Source organism: Hemitrygon akajei, chromosome 3 (genome assembly GCF_048418815.1).
Source record: "Hemitrygon akajei chromosome 3, sHemAka1.3, whole genome shotgun sequence".
Lineage (NCBI taxonomy): Eukaryota > Metazoa > Chordata > Chondrichthyes > Myliobatiformes > Dasyatidae > Hemitrygon > Hemitrygon akajei.
Genome location: NC_133126.1, coordinates 210328490 through 210345766, shown reverse-complemented (window position 1 = coordinate 210345766; position 17277 = coordinate 210328490). Strand labels below are relative to the sequence as shown.

Here is a 17277-nt window from a genome sequence, read left to right as displayed (position 1 = left end):
ATATACTTTGATAATAAATTTACTTTGTATTTTGAAATTTGAGATCTTGTGAGGACAGGATATCTCACATTACATTGGAGTTATATCTTCATTAACAAAAAGGCCTGGCAGGGGACGTACTTGGTAACATTGCATCTTCCTCAGAACATAAACAAGAGAAAATGTGCAGATCACAAACAAGATTGATTTCTCAAACTTCCAGTGGTGCCCCCCCCCCACCATTCCCCATCCCCTTTCCCCTCTCTTGCCTCATCTCTTCACCTGCCCAGCGTCTCCCGCTGGTGCTCCTCCCCCTTTGCTTTCTTCCATGGCCTTTCTGTCCTCTCCTATCAGACTCGCCCTTCTCCAGCCCTGCATCTCTTTCACCAATCAACTTCACAGCTTTTTACCTCCGCCTCCCCCCTCAAGGTTTCACCTATCACCTTGTGGTTCTCTCTCCCCTCCCCCGACCTTTTAAATCTACTCCTCATCTTTTTCTCTCCAGTCCTGTGGGAAGGGTCTCGGCCTGAAACGTCCTCTGTGCATTTTTCCACAGCTGCTGCCTGTCCTGCGGAATTGCGTCAGCATTTTGTGTGTGTTGCTGGGATTTGCAGCGTCTGCGGATTTTCTCTTGTTTGTGAACACATTCTGTACTGTATGGTTCAATGTGCATGTGACTAATTAATGCGTCCAGCCTGTGACTGTCCTGTGCTCTCTGCCCCCAGCCATCTGGCCTCCTGCTCTTGTCTGTCTTCACTGCGGTACTGGGATCGCTGCAGTTTGGCTATGGAACGGGAGTTATCAACGCACCCCAGGAGGTAAGTCAGACAAGCAGCTTGTCATCGCTTCAACCGGGGTCATCCGAATCCGAACCGGTTTATCACTGACGTGACACACCAAGTCTTTTTTCCGCTTTGTTTTTTTCTTTTTTTTGCCACATTGGGTGTATGTTTTCAACACGTTCTCTTTGTTTTGTGGCTGTCTGTGTGGGAAGACAAATCTCAGGGCTGTGTTCTGCAAACATACTTTGATAATAAATGCACTTTGAATCTTCATCAGGACTGGAAAGGAGGGGGAACAAGCCAGAAAAAGAAGGTGGGGGGGAGGGAGGGAGGACAAACAAGGAGGTGATAGGTGAATAAAAACACAAAATGTTGGCAGAACTCAGCTGGCCAGACAGCATCTATGGGAGGAGATAGTGACGACGTTTCGGGCCGAAACCCTACATCAGGAGTGAAGTAACATGGGATGGTCAAGGGGGGATAAGAAGTGGGGGGAGGGATAAAATAGAGAGCTGGGAAGTGATAGGTTGGAGAGAAATGGGCTAGGGGGAAGGTGGAGAATTATGGGAAATAAAAGAGAAAGAAAGGTAGGGCTGGGGGGAGATAATAGTGAAGGGGGAAAAAAGAGAGAGAAAGAGAACCAGACTGAAATAATAGATAGGGATGGGGGTAAGGGCGGGGCAGGGGTATCAACCGAGGTCTGTGAGTTGGATGTTCATGCCGGCAGGTAGGAGGCTACCCAGGCGGGAGATAAGGTATTGCTCCATCAACCTGCTTGTGGCCTCATCTTGACGGTAGAGGAGGCCGTGGACAGACATGCCGGAGTGGGAGTGGTCTGTGGAATTGAGTGTGTGGCCACAGGGAGATCCCGCCACTGCTGGAGGACTGAGCGCCGGTGTTCGGCGAAACGGTCTCCCAGTCTGCGGCGGGTCTCCCCAATGTATAAGTGGCCACATCGGGAGCACCGGATACAGTATATCACCCCAGCTGACTCACAGGTGAAGTGGTGCCTCACCTGAAAGGACTGTCTGGGGCCTGGGATGGTGGTGAGGGAAGAAGTGTGGGGGCAGGTGTAGCACTTCTTCCGTTTCCGGTGATAGGTGAAGCCGGGTGGGTCGGTAAAGAAGTAAGAGGCTGGGAGGTGATAGGTGGAAAAGGTAAAGAGTTGAAGAAGAAGGAATCTGATTGGACAGAAGAGTGAACCATGGGAGAAAGGCAAGGAGGAGGGGCACCAGGGAGAAGTGAAGGGATAGTGAGGTGAAGAGGTAAGAGGCCAGAGTGGAGAATACAAAAACAGGGAAAAGGAAGGGGAAAATACTGGAAGGAGAAATCTACGTTCATACCATCAGGTTGGAGGCTACCCAGACGAAATATGATCAGATTTATTATCACTGACATACGTCTTAAAATTTGTTTAGTGGCAGCAGTACATTGCAAAACGTAGCAGTTTTCTGGCTGAGTTTGCAACTTCCTACAGCGTTTTCCCAATTTGGTACATCGCCAGACAGTGATGCAACCACTGAATGCTCTTCATGGTACTTCAGTACAAATAAGCGAGAGTCTTTTGGTGACATACCGAGTCTCCTCAAACTCCTGACGAGGTGGAGCCGCCTTCTTTGTGATTGGACAGTGATGCAAGGAATTGTCGGGTCCGGTCCTGCTTCTTTCGAACACTCGTCGCCTCCTTGGGTGGAGCTCCCTACTGCACTCGAAATGCTGATGACGTGCAGCCGCCTTGAAGGAAGGAAAGGTGGGACCGGATCCTGCACGGCAAGATCCCACAGTCCACAATAGCAGGCTTCAGCCAAATAACCCTGAAGAGATACTCAGTGTTTCAGGAGCAGCTCCACCATCAGATTTGTGAACAGTCGCTGGTCTCATGGCACCACCTCACTATTTTTGCAGAACTTGTGTTTTATATTTCTATATTGCACTGCACTGCTACCTCAAAACAACAAATTTCACAACATACAGTCAATGGCCATTTACTAGCTACCTCCTGTACCTAATAAAGCGGCCACTGAGTGTATGTTTGTGGTCTGTTGGTGCTGCTGCTAAGTTAACAATGTTCACGTCGCTTGCCGGTGATAATAAACCTGATTCTGATTCTTCTGCTGCTGTGGCCCACCCACTTCACGGTCCGACATGTCGCGCTCAGAGATGCTCTTCTGCACACCGCTGTTGTAACGCGTGGTCATTTGAGTTACTGCTGTCAGCTTGAACCAGTGCGGCCATTCACCTCTGATCTCCTTCACTAACAAAACATTTGTCCCCACGGACCTGCTGCTCACTGGATACCTTTTGTTCCTCACACCATTCCTCGCAAATTCCACAGACTGTTGTGCATGAAAGTCCCAGGAGATACTCAAACCACCCCATCTGGCACCAACAGTCCAGAATATATGGAGGAGTTCAAAGCAGTATTTAGACCAGAGTAACAATTATTTAATTCTCATTTGTGTACTGGAAATGAAATTAAACAATCTTGAATCTTGAATCGTGATAGAGGTGTGTAAGATGATAAGAGTGAACAGCCAGAGACTTTTTCCCAGCATGGCGATTGCTAATACCAGGGGGCATAAGGTGACTGGAGGGAAATGTAGGGGGGATGTCAGAGGATGACCCCTCACCCCTGCAGCCCTGAGAGGAAAAGCACACAGACAACCCCGGTTTATGATGACTACTCGTACTATTGGACCCAGGCTTCCAAGGTCAAGAGAGTGCAGCTGTCAAGATGGGCCAAAGGGCCTGTTTCTGTGCTGTGGTTTTCTATAACTCTGTCCAGGTCTTCCAGTTTAAAAATTCTCCCCCATAGGTCTCCTGTCATTGTTGGATACAACAGACAACCAGCAATCCTGAGAGAGGGTGAGAGGTGTATAAGATGATAAGGGGCATAGATGGAGCGGACAGACAGAGGCCTATTCCCAGGATGGAAATGGGGCGTAATTTTAAGGTGTTAAGGGGAACGTATGGGGGGTGTCAGAGGAAGGTACGTTTTCTGCACAGAGAGTAGTGGGTGTGTAGAGTGCCCTGCCAGGGTAGAGGCAGACAACATAGTGACATTTAAGAAACTCTTAGATAGACACATGGCTGAGAGAGCAGTGGAGGGTTAGAGGGAAGGGAAGGGTTTGATTGATCTTAGTTAAAAGGTTGGTACAAAATTGTGGGCCGAAGGGCCTGTGTTGTGCTGTCATGGTCCTATGTTACCATGATAGAGTTTGGCTTGTAACTCCTACTTGGATTAGAGGTTCAGTGCTCAAGGGTATTCTGCGTGCAAAGGCTCAGTCCTGGTCTGATCCCCTCCCCAGGTTATCGAGAGGCATTATGCCCGGATCCTCCATGCTGACCAAAACGACACGGCGACCGGGAATCTCACACAAGCAGCGAGCCTGCAGAAGGACCGGCTTGTGGTTGTTTACTGGACCCTGTCTGTCGCCGTCTTCTGCATCGGGGGCATGTTCTCATCCTTCTTCGTCGGCTATCTGGCGGACAGACTGGGCAGGTATGCAAATAGATTATCCAATTTCATTTTATTTAGTGAAACAGTGTGAAGCAAGCCCAACGAGCCATACCGCCCAGCAACCACATAGTTAACCCCAGCTTAATCACAGAGCAATTTACACTGACCAATGAACCTACTAACCGTCTTTGGACTGTGGGAGCACCCAGAGGAAACCGACACACATTTGGGAAAAATGTACAAACTTTCTTACAGAGGATGCTGGTATTGAACCAAGAGCTCTAATAGCATCACGCCTTCACTCCTTTCCCAAATTAACCCACAGAGATTTTGGCTAAATTCACACATTCAGCATGACATCTAAAACGTTGACTAACTTCCATAGATGGAGAGTGGAGATACTCCGACTGGTTGCATCGTGGCCTGGTACGGAAACAACAATGCCCAGGAATGGAAAATCCTACAAAAAGTAATGGATAAAGCCCAGTCCATCAGGGGTAAAACCCTCCCCATCATTGAGCATATCTACAAGGAGCACTGTCGCAGGAAAGCAGCGTCCACCATCAGGGACACCCACCTCTCAGACCATGCTCTCCTCTCACTGCTGCCATTAGGAAGAAGGTATAGCAGCCTCAGGTCCCACACCACCAGGTTCAGGGACAGTTATCACCCCTCAACCATCAGGTCCCACACCACCAGGTTCAGGAACAGTTATTACCCCTCAACCATCAGGTCCCACACCACCAGGTTCAGGAACAGTTATTACCCCTCAATCATCAGGTCCCACACCACCAGGTTCAGGAACAGTTATTACCCCTCAACCATCAGGTCCCACACCACCAGGTTCAGGAACAGTTATTACTCCTCAACCATCAGGTCCCACGCCACCAGGTTCAGGAACAGTTATTACCCCTCAACCATTAGGTCCCACACCACCAGGTTCAGGGACAGTTATCACCCCTCAACCATCAGGTGCCACACCACCAGATTCAGGAACAGTTATTACCCCTCAACCATTAGGTCCCACACCACCAGGTTCAGGAACAGTTATTACCCCTCAACCATCAGGTCCCACACCACCAGGTTCAGGAACAGTTATTACCCCTCAACCATCAGGTCCCACACCACCAGGTTCAGGAACAGTTATTACCCCTCAATCATCAGGTCCCACACCACCAGGTTCAGGAACAGTTATTACCCCTCAACCATCAGGTCCCACACCACCAGGTTCAGGAACAGTTATTACCCCTCAACCATCAGGTCCCACACCACCAGGTTCAGGAACAGTTATTACCCCTCAACCATCAGGTCCCACACCACCAGGTTCAGGAACAGTTATCACCCCTCAATCATCAGGCTCTTGAACCCGAGAGGATAGCTTCACTCCACACAACACTGAACTGATTCCACAACCTATAGACTCACTTTCAAGTGCTCTGCAACTCATGTTCTCAATATTTATTATTTATTTACTTTTTTTCTGTTTTGTATTTGCACAATTTATTGTCTTTTGTTTTTCGGTGTTTGTCCTTGTTGTGTGAGGTTTTTCATTGATTCTTTTCTGCTTCTTTCTATTTACTGTGAATGCCCACAAGAACACGAATCTCGAAGTTGTATATAGTGACATATATGAATTTTGATAATTCATTTGCTTTGAACTTTGAAACTATTTGTGTTCCTTTAAGGATTTGCCCGCAGTTTCTGGGCATCTCAGAGTCTTCCAGAATTAGATTGTTAACCTTTCAAGAGAGTTAAGGCCCACTGTTCAACATGGAACCAAGGAAGGGCAACATGTCCATCTTCTGACTGAGATATTAAACTTCCTGCCTGGTGGCTGGGTGCAGGAGTTCTCATAGAGCAAGATGTCCTGGACAATACTTGTCCCTAACCATCATGATAAAACAGAACAGATTTTGTACCGCCCTTTTAACCACAACTATATGCCTTAAGACAAAGGAGCAGAATTAGGCCACTCAGCCCATCAAGTCTGCTACACCATTCCATCATGGCTGATTTTTTTTATCCCTCTGAATCCCATTCTCCTGCCTTCTCCCTGTGATCTTTAACATTCTTTCTAATCAAGAAACTATTAACCTGTGCTTTAAATAGACCCAATGATTTGGCCTCCACAGCCATCTGTGGCAATGAATTCCATAGAGTCACCACCCTCTGCTTAAAGAAATTCCTCCTCATCTCTGTTCTAAATGGGCACCCTTTTATTCTGAGGCTGTGCCCTCTGGTCCTAGACTACCCCACTATAGGAAATATCCTCATCACATCACCTACCTAGGCTCTTCAATATTCGATAGGTTTCAATGAGACTCCGCCTTCATTCTTCTAAACTCTGGGAAGTACAGGCCCAGAGCCATTAAACATTCTTTATATTTTAATCTGTTCTCGTGAACCTGCTCAGGTTTCTGCCTGTGGCCACAAGAAACAGAACAGAAACTGGCTCTTTGAACCATCTAGTCTGCACCAAACTATTTTTCTGCCTCGCCCCATCGACCTGCACCTGGACCATCCATGTACCTATCGAAACTACTCTTAGATGTTGCAGCAGGTTTACAAATGGGCATATAATAATGGTAATGGGGGACTTCATTATGCAGGGGGATTGGGAAAATCAGGTTGGTGTCAGATCGCAAGAGAAGGAAATTGTTGATGGCTTTTTAGAGCAGCTTGTGCTCGAGCCTACTCGGGGAAAAGGCCATCTTAGACTGGATGCTGTGTAATAATCCAGATTTTATTAGTCAGCTTATCGTAAAGGGACCCTTAGGAGGCAGTGATCATATGATTGAATTCATACTGCAGTTTGAGAGGGAGAAGCATAAGCCACACGCATCAGTATCACAACGGAATAAAGGGAATTATAGAGGCATGAGAGAGGAGCTTGCCCAGGAGGATTGGAGGAGGATACTGGTGGGGATGACGGCAGAGCAGAGATGGCTGAAGTTTCTGGGAATAATTCACAAGGTGCAGGATAGATACATCCCACAGGTTGTTCTCAAATGGCAGGAGTAGATGAGGGAAGTTAAGGACTGCGTAAAAGCTAAGGAAAGGGCATAGAAGGTAGCAAAAGTGAGTGGGACATTGGATGATTGGGAAGCTTTTAAAATCCACCGAAAAGCAAGTAACAAGGCTATAAGAAGGGAAAAGATGAAATATGAGGGCAGACTAGCCCTCTGAATGTGTGCAATATAAAGCAGGATACCAAAAAAAATTTCATCTATATGAAGAGTAAATGGGAGGTGAGAGTTGATATTGGACCTCTGGAAAATGATGCTGGTGAGGTAGTAATGGGGGGGACAAAGAAATGGCAGATGAACTTAATAAGTACTTTGCTTTAGTCTTTGCCGTGGAAGACACTCGCAGAATGCCAGAGGTCCATGAGAGCAGGAGTGAGGGTCATTACTATTACAAAGGAGAAAGTGCTAGGCAAACTGAAAGGTCTTAAGGTGGATAAGTCACCTGGACCAGATGGACTACATCCCAGAGTCCTGAGAGAGGTTGCTGAAGAGATAACAGATGCATTGGCCATGATCTTTCAAGAATCACTGGATTCTGGCATGGTCCCTGAAGACTGGAAAATTGCAAATGTCACTCCACTCTTTAAGAAGCGAGGAAGACAAAAGAATGGAAATTATAGACCAGTTAGCCTAACGTGTGGTTCCAGTTCCAAATGGGGAGAAGCTTCCAGTGGTTGGTAAGTTTTGGAGTTTATTATTAAGGACGAGGTTTCAAGATACTTGGAGACCAATGATAAAATAAGTCAAAGTCAGCATTGTTACTGAAAAAGGACATCTTGCCTCTCAAATTTGTTAGAATTCCTCAAGGAAGTAACAAGCAGGGTGGACAAAGGAGAGGCAGTGGATGTCATTTACTTGGATTTCCAGAAGGTATTTGATAAGGTGCCACACATGAGGCTGTTTAACAAGATAAAAATCCTATGGTGTTACAGGAAAGATACTGACATGGATAGAGGAATGGCTGACAGGCAGGAGGCAGCAAGTGGGAATAAAAGGGGCCTTTTCTGGTTGGCTGCCGGTAACTAGTGGTGTTCCTCAGGGGTCAGTATTGGGACTGCTACTTTTCATATTGTTCGTCAATGATTAAGATAATGGAATTGATGGCTTTGTGGCAAAGTTTGCAGGTGATACAAAGATAGGCGGAGGGGTAGGTAGTGCTGAGGAAGCAATAAGATTGCAACAGGATTTAGACAAATTGGAAGAATGGGCAAAAAAGTGGCAGGTGGAATACACTGTTGGGAAATGTATGATAATGCATTCTGGTAAAAGGGACAAGAGTGCAGACTATTATCTAAACGGGGAGAAGGTTCAAACACCAGAGGTGCAGAGTGACTTAGGAGTCCTCGTGCAAGACTCCCAAAAGATTAATTTACAGGTTGAGTCTGTGGTAAAGAAGCCAAATGCAATGTGGGCATTTATTTCAAGAAGAATAGAATATAAAAACAAGGAGATAATGCTAAAGCTTTATGAGACATTAGTCAGGCCGCACTTGGAGTATAGTCAACGGTTTTGGGCCCCATATCTCAGAAAGGATGTGTTGTCATTGGAGAGAGTCCAGAGGAGGTTCATGAGAATGATTCTGGGAATGAAGGGGTTAATATATGAGGAGCGTTTGGCAGGTTTGGGCCTGTATTCACTGGGATTTAGAAGAATGCGGGGGGATCTCATTGAAACCTACCGAATGTTGAAAGGTCTGGATAAGGTGGATGTGGAGAGGATGTTTCCCATGGTGGGGGTATCCAGAACTAGAGAACAGTCTCAAAATTGAGAGGTGACCTTTTAAAACAGAAGTAAGGAGGAGTATTTTTTAGCCAAAGAGTGGTGAATCTGTGGAATGCATTGCCATTGACCGTGGTGGATTCAAAGTGAAAGTTGATAGTTTCCTGATTGGTCATGGTGTCAAGAGATATGGAGACAGGACAGGTGCATTGGGTTGAAAGGGATCCGGGATCTGCCGTGATGAAATGGCGCAGCAGACTTGATGGGCTGAATGGCCTAATTCTGCTCCTATGTCTTATGGTCTTATAGTCTATAATCTAACCCGCATCCAGCACTTCCAGTGGCAGCTTGTTCCACACTCTGAGTAAAAACATCTCCCTCAGGTTTCTTGTAAAATTTTTCCTTGGTACAAAAACTGCACTGCAGCCTGCAGATCCAAAGCGTATCATTGGCATAGCCTGTCCTCCATCAACGGCATATATATAGAAAGGTGCTGGAAAAAGGCCAGTAACATCATGAAAGATCCCACCCACCCTGCTCATTTGTCCCACTCCCATCAGGGAGGAGGCTCCGTAGCATCCACACCAGGACCACCAGACTCAAAAACAGTTACTTTCCCCAAGCAGTGAGGCTGATCAACACCTCCACCCACTAACCCACTCCTCCACACCCCCAACCACCACCACTTTATCATTTCCTAGCGGTCGTGAGGCCCCGAGAGTGGGTCCCATTCCCACATGGAACCAAAGTCAGGGTGTAACTCCAGGTCAGGGTCTTCAAAAGAACCTTGAAAAGGAGAAAAGAGACATCAAAGATGGAAATAGAGCTATTTCTGAAGATGCAGGTAGTCGCCATTTAGTGCCATCTCCTCGCTCTGCCCCTCAAAGTATCTTTTTTATTATTGTGCTCTTTATCTTACCGTGTATTTTTGTGCTGCATCGGACCAGGAGTAACAGTTATTTTGTTCTTCATTACATTTATGTTCTGGAAATGACAATCTTAAGGAATCTTTGACTCTGAAGTTGCTTTCTAACCTCTGTGCTTTCCTCACTCTCCAGGCTGAAGGCGATGAAGGTTCTCAACGTTCTGGCAATAGCCGGTGCTCTGTTGATGGGCTTGGCTAAAATGGGCCCATCACACATCATGGTCATCGCAGGGAGAGCCATCACCGGCATCTATTGTGGTAAAGCATTGATACTCCGGAGGTTTTTGGTGGTTAGTCTCGAGCCAGGGTCACCTGCCCTCACTGGATCCCACATGCCCACGGTGCCAGTTGGCACAATGTGGTTGTGAGGAAGACATGGCTGGATGAAGGCACACTGTAACAGATGGAGCTGTTGAACTGGAAATAGTAGCGGAGCAGTCCCAGAAACTGGAGTTTCGAACTGGCATTTGTAGATGACCATTCCCAGAAACTGGAGTTTAGAACTGGCATTTGTAGATGAACATTCCCAGAAACTGGAGTTTAGAACTGGCATTTGTAGATGACCATTCCCAGAAACTGGAGTTTAGAACTGGCATTTGTAGATGACCATTCCCAGAAACTGGAGTTTAGAACTGGCATTTGTAGATGACCATTCCCAGAAACTGGAGTTCAGAACTGGCATTTGTAGATGACCATTCACAGAAACTGGAGTTTCGAACTGGCATTTGTAGATGACCATTCCCAGAAACTGGAGTTCAGAACTGGCATTTGTAGATGAACATTCCCAGAAACTGGAGTTTAGAACTGGCATTTGTAGATGACCATTCCCAGAAACTGGAGTTCAGAACTGGCATTTGTAGATGACCATTCCCAGAAACTGGAGTTTAGAACTGGCATTTGTAGATGACCATTCCCAGAAACTGGAGTTTAGAACTGGCATTTGTAGATGACCATTCCCAGAAACTGGAGTTCAGAACTGGCATTTGTAGATGACCATTCCCAGAAACTGGAGTTTAGAACTGGCATTTGTAGATGACCATTCCCAGAAACTGGAGTTTAGAACTGGCATTTGTAGATGACCATTCACAGAAACTGGAGTTTAGAACTGGCATTTGTAGATGACCATTCACAGAAACTGGAGTTTCGAACTGGCATTTGTAGATGACCATTCCCAGAACCTGGAGTTTAGAACTGGCATTTGTAGATGACCATTCGCAGAAACTGGAGTTTAGAACTGGCATTTGTAGATGACCATTCCCAGAAACTGGAGTTTAGAAGGACAAGGCAAGAATGAGGACACCTGGAGAATAATTCTGGTAATGAAAGGGTTAATGGATGAAGAGCATTTGATGACTCTGGGCCTGAATTCACCAGCGTTCAGAAGAATGAGAGGGTGGGTCTCACTGAAACCTACCAAACATTGAAAGGCCTACATAGAGTGAATGTGGAGAAGATGTTTCTTACCATGGGGGGAGTCTATGGCCAGAAGGAACAGACTTAGAATAGAGGGATGTCCATTTAGATGAAGAGATGAGGAGGTTCTTTAGCCAGAGGGTGGTGAATCTGTGGAATTCATTGCCACAGAGGGCTGTGGATCGGGTACATTTAAAGTGGAGATTGATGAGCTTGTGATTAGTCAGGACATCAAAGGTTACAGGGAGAAGGCAGGAGATTAGGGTTGAGAGGGATAATAAATCAGCCATGATGGAATGACAGAGCTGACTTGATGGGCTGAATGGCCTGATTCTGCTCCTGTATCTTATCGTCTAATAAATTGGGGTTAGTGTGGGATTTATGTAAGTGGGCAGATGTCGTTGGTTAGCCTGATGGCCTCTCTGTGGTGGGTGCATTTTCCTTTCTCTTGTCACAGTCCAGTGGAGAGGCCTCTATATATCATCCACAAAGCAGCGTGAGAATGGCTCAGACTGCTGGGCTGTGCTGGCTCGAATGTTTCAGATGAGACCAACCAAGCTCTCTGCTTCCCTTGTAGGTCTATCGTCGGGACTGGTGCCCATGTACGTCGGGGAGATCTCCCCCACCAGCATGCGCGGGGCACTGGGCACCATCCACCAGCTGGCCATCGTCACGGGAATCCTCCTGAGCCAGGTACAGTACACTGGCACGCCAACAGTGCCCCACACCCCTACTATCCAAGTCTCCTGTATTTAAACAACCTCCACCATTTCCTCTGGCAGTTTCAAGATTAAATGCAATCCTAATCTGCTGTGGAGGCTATGTACCTTCTACGGCTGGATTATTAGACTCAAAAACAGTTACTTTCCCCAAGCAGTGAGGCTGATCAACACCTCCACCCTCTAGCCCACCCCTCCACACCCCCAACCAATGACTTTATCATTTCCTGTCAGTCGCCTTATGTACAGACACTCCTGTTCTACTGTCACTTTATGGACGTACAATCAATTTATGTATATAAGCTATCTTATGCATTTATATTCATTGTCTTTTTTAATTATTGCAGTTTTTTTTATCTTAAAGAGTTTTTTTTTCTGCTGCATTGGATCCAGAGTAACAATTATTTTGTTCCCCTCTAAGCTTGTGTACTGGAAATGACATTAAACATCTCAAGCAATCTTAAAGAATTTTAAAGATTAGCTTTACTTATCACATGTACAGTGCATCAAAACATCGAAATGTACAATGAATGTGTTGTCTTGCTCCACTGGCCAACACAGTCTGAGAGTGTGTTGTACAAGTCCCAGGAGCTGTCCAGTTCCAACACAGTCCGAGAGTGTGTTGTACAAGTCCCAGGAGCTGTCCAGTTCCAACACAGTCCAAGAGTGTGTTGTACAAGTCCCAGGAGCTGTCCAGTTCCAACACAGTCCGAGAGTGTGTTGTACAAGTCCCAGGAGCTGTCCAGTTCCAACACAGTCCGAGAGTGTGTTGTACAAGTCCCAGCACCCGTCCAGTTCCAACACAGTCCGAGAGTGTGTTGTACAAGTCCCAGGAGCCGTCCAGTTCCAAAACAGTCCGAGAGTGTGTTGTACAAGTCCCAGGAGCCGTCCAGTTCCAACACAGTCCGAGAGTGTGTTGTACAAGTCCCAGGAGCCGTCCAGTTCCAACACAGTCCGAGAGTGTGTTTTTCAAGTCCCAGGAGCTGTCCAGTTCCAACACAGTCCGAGAGTGTGTTGTACAAGTCCCAGCACCCGTCCAGTTCCAACACAGTCCGAGAGTGTGTTGTACAAATCCCAGGAGCCGTCCAGTTCCAACACAGTCCGAGAGTGTGTTGTACAAGTCCCAGGAGCCGTCCAGTTCCAACATAGTCCGAGAGTGTGTTGTACAAGTCCCAGGAGCTGTCCAGTTCCAACACAGTCCGAGAGTGTGTTTTACAAGTCCCAGGAGCCGTCCAGTTCCAGCATAGTCTGAGAGTGTGTTGTACAAGTCCCAGGAGCCGTCCAGTTCCAACACAGTCCCAGAGTGTGTTGTACAAGTCCCAGGAGCCGTCCAGTTCCAACACAGTCCAAGAGTGTGTTTTTCAAGTCCCAGGAGCTGTCCAGTTCCAACACAGTCCGAGAGTGTGTTTTACAAGTCCCAGGAGCCGTCCAGTTCCAACACAGTCTGAGAGTGTGTTGTACAAGTCCCAGGAGCCATCCAGTTCCAGCACAGTCCGAGAGTGTGTTTTACAAGTCCCAGGAGCCGTCCAGTTCCAACACAGTCCGAGAGTGTGTTGTACAAGTCCCAGCACCCGTCCAGTTCCAACACAGTCCGAGAGTGTGTTGTACAAGTCCCAGGAGCCGTCCAGTTCCAACACAGTCCGAGAGTGTGTTTTACAAGTCCCAGGAGCCGTCCAGTTCCAACACAGTCTGAGAGTGTGTTGTACAAGTCCCAGGAGCCGTCCAGTTCCAACACAGTCTGAGAGTGTGTTGTACAAGTCCCAGGAGCTGTCCAGTTCCAACATAGTCCGAGAGTGTGTTGTACAAGTCCCAGGAGCCGTCCAGTTCCAGCATAGTCTGAGAGTGTGTTGTACAAGTCCCAGGAGCCGTCCAGTTCCAGCATAGTCTGAGAGTGTGTTGTACAAGACCCAGGAGCCGTCCAGTTCCAACACAGTCCAAGAGTGTGTTGTACAAGTCCCAGGAGCCGTCCAGTTCCAACACAGTCCGAGAGTGTGTTGTACAAGTCCCAGCACCCGTCCAGTTCCAACACAGTCTGAGAGTGTGTTGTACAAGTCCCAGGAGCTGTCCAGTTCCAACACTGTCCGAGAGTGTGTTGTACAAGTCCCAGGAGCTGTCCAGTTCCAACACAGTCCGAGAGTGTGTTGTACAAGTCCCAGGAGCTATCCAGTTCCAACACAGTCCGAGAGTGTGTTGTACAAGTCCCAGGAGCTGTCCAGTTCCAGCATAGTCTGAGAGTGTTGTACGCCCACAATTTACTAAGCCTAACTCGTATGTCTTTGGATGTGGGAGCAAACTGGAGCACCCGGTTGAAACCCAGATGGTCGCAGGAGAACATACAAACTCCTTTTTCAAAGTTTAAAGAAAATTTATTATAATGATATACAACCGTGAGATTCATTTTCATGCAGGCATTCTGAACAAATCCAAATAAAATAATAACCATGACAGAATCAGTGAAAGACCGCACCAACTGGGTGTTCAACCAGTGTGCAAAATACAAAAAGAAAGAAATTATAACAATAAATAAATAAGAAATAAATATCGAGAACATGAGATGAAGAGTCCTTGAAAGTGAGTCCACAGGATGTGGGAGCAGTTCAGTGTTGGGGTGAGTGAAGTTATCCCCTGTGGTTCAGGAGCCCGACAGGTGAGGGATAATTACTGTTCCTGAACCTGGTGGTGTCAGTAGTACAGACAGTGGTGGGAATCGAACCCTGATCGGAAATTGTAAAGCAAGTGCGCCAACTGCTACCCTACCATGCTGCCTGCAAGAAACAATGAGTGTAGGGAAAATTTACCAGGATGTTGCCAGGACTGGAGAGCCTGAGTTACAGGGAAAGGTTGAATAGGCTGGGAATTTGTTCCCTAAAGCAGAGGGGAATGAGGAGATTTGATAGGGGTATACAAAATTATGAGGGGTATAGATAGGGTAAATGCCAGCAGGCTTTTCCCAACTGAGAATAGACTAGAGGTCATGGGTTAAGGGTGAAAGGTGAAATGTTTAAGGGGTACATGAGGGGGAACTTCTTCACTCAGAGGCGGGTGAGAGTGTGGAACGAGCTCCAGTGGAAGTCGTGCATATAGGTTCCATTTCAACATTTAACAGAAATTTGTAGGTGGGCTACAGAGGACTATGATCTGGGTTGGTGCAAGTTGATGAGTCTAGGCATGGACTAGATGGGCTGAAGGGCCTGTTCTGTGTATTTTTCTATCACCCTTGAGAGTGGGCTGGGAGCAGCCCATAATTATTGCCACACACTCCAACACCAACATGGCATGCCCACAATGTTTGCAGAACCACACGCAGCCAACATACAAACTACAGCAGCAAAACAATCCCCTTTTCCCCACCCGGACAAACATTGACCTCTGCTCCTGTCCATGGCAGGTGATCGGGCTCAACTCGCTGTTGGGGAACGACCGTCTGTGGCCACTGCTTCTCGGGCTGTCAGGCGCACCCGCCATTCTGCAGGCCATCTTGCTACCCTTCTGCCCCGAGAGCCCGCGATACCTCTACATAAAGCTCGGCAGAGAGGAGGCAGCCAGGAAGGGTGAGTGACTGGCCTTGGAGGGGGGAAGGAGGGGGATGGAGGCAAGTTCAGGTCCAGGGAAAATCGATAAGTTGAGTTATCAACACAAGAGATTCTGCAGATGCCTGAAATCCAGAAAACACACACACACGATGCTGGAGGAACTCAGCAGGTCGGGCAGCATCTGTGAAGGGGAATGAACAGTTGATGTTTTGGGTCCAGACCCTTCACCAGGGTCAGAATCAGGTTTAATGTCAACGGCACATCTCGTGAGATTCGTTAATTTGCTGCTTTCTCCAGCATTTTGTGTGTGTTGCTTTAGATTTCCTGCATCTGCAGAAACTCCAGCATCCGGGTTTTCAATCTGCTCACTGATTGACTGGGCAATACCTCCTGTTGTTTTCAGGCTCCGAAAGCTTGAGAATCAGAATCAGATTTAATATGTCATCAAGTTTGGTGTTTAATGGCAGCGCTACATTGTAATTTTTAAAATATACTCATTGCCATCATCATTACGTGCCACATAGGCAATCATGGTCTTGACAATGATTGTTCTTGGCAAATTTTTCTACAGAAGTGGTTTGCCATTGCCTTCTTCTGGGCAGTGTCTTTACAAGATGGGTGACCCCGGCCATTATCAATACTCTTCAGAGATTGTCTGCCTGGTGTCAGTGGTCACATAACCGGGACTGGTGATGTGCGCCGGCTGCTCATACGACCAACCACCACCTGCTCCCATGGCTTCACGTGACCCTGATCGGGGGCTAAGCAGGAGCTACACCTTGCTCAAGGGTGACCTGCAGGGTAGCGGAGAGAAGGAGTGCCTTACACCTCCTTTGGTATCTCCGCCCTACCAGCCTAAAGTATACTATAAATTATATTAAGAAATACATTTTAAGAAGTAATTAAGTACTGAAAAATGAGAGAAAAGCTAATAATAATGATCTATTCCTAGCAACTGAGAGATGGGCGTGTTTGGCTATGCCCATCCCTCATGTTTTACCAGCTTCAGCTGAGAAAGAATAAATAATAATAACTTATTTCTAGAACACTTTTCATACAGACAATGTAATTCCAAGTGGTTTACAATGGGGAAGAAGTGCAAACGAAAATAAAATATAAAAAGATGTTAGTTAATAGCAAGGTAAAGTAAATACGCTTTGAGCTAGTGTTTTTAAAGTTTCAACTCTGTCTGCATCCTTATAGTTTTAGGTATTGAATTCCACAGTTTTAGGAGCATAATTCAAAAAAGCTCACCTGCCAGTGATCTTTTGAGTTGGATTGTTTGAATTTCGGAGACCGATAGAAAAAGAAAACTGGTGAAGGTGTTGTTTATGGGTTCAGTGCCCCTTCAGAAATTGTTCAACCTGACAATTATTCAATGTCATTCCCAAAGGTTTGCACTGACCTCTCGGGTCTATCTGTGGTCACAACAGGATTTTTCATGGAATAGAGAAGTGTGTGGGTGGGGGAAAGGAATTATAGTGTGATTCTAGAACACCACAACATAGTACCGGCCATTTGGCCCACAATGTTGTGCCAACTTTTTAACCTAGTCTCAGATCAATCTAACCCTTCTCTCCATGTGCCTATCTACGAGTCTCCTAAAGTATCTGTCACTACCACCGGCCCTGGCAGCGTTTTCCACTTACCCCCACTCTCTGTGCTAAAAACCTACCTTGGACATTGACCCTATACCTTTTTCCAGTCGTATTAGCCATTTC

General features: G+C 46.7%; 1 protein-coding gene across 1 annotated transcript in view; it reads left to right on the top strand.

Moving 5' to 3' along the window:
* The window catches only part of slc2a2 (solute carrier family 2 member 2), a 100751-nt gene that overhangs the window by 16399 nt on the left and 67075 nt on the right, over positions 1-17277 (top strand). Inside the window, exons 2-6 of the mRNA XM_073041793.1 lie at positions 705-797; positions 4070-4263; positions 10025-10149; positions 11882-11997; positions 15412-15574. Coding sequence (XP_072897894.1) covers positions 705-797; positions 4070-4263; positions 10025-10149; positions 11882-11997; positions 15412-15574 — 691 coding nt within the window. The remainder of the gene's footprint in view (positions 1-704; positions 798-4069; positions 4264-10024; positions 10150-11881; positions 11998-15411; positions 15575-17277) is intronic.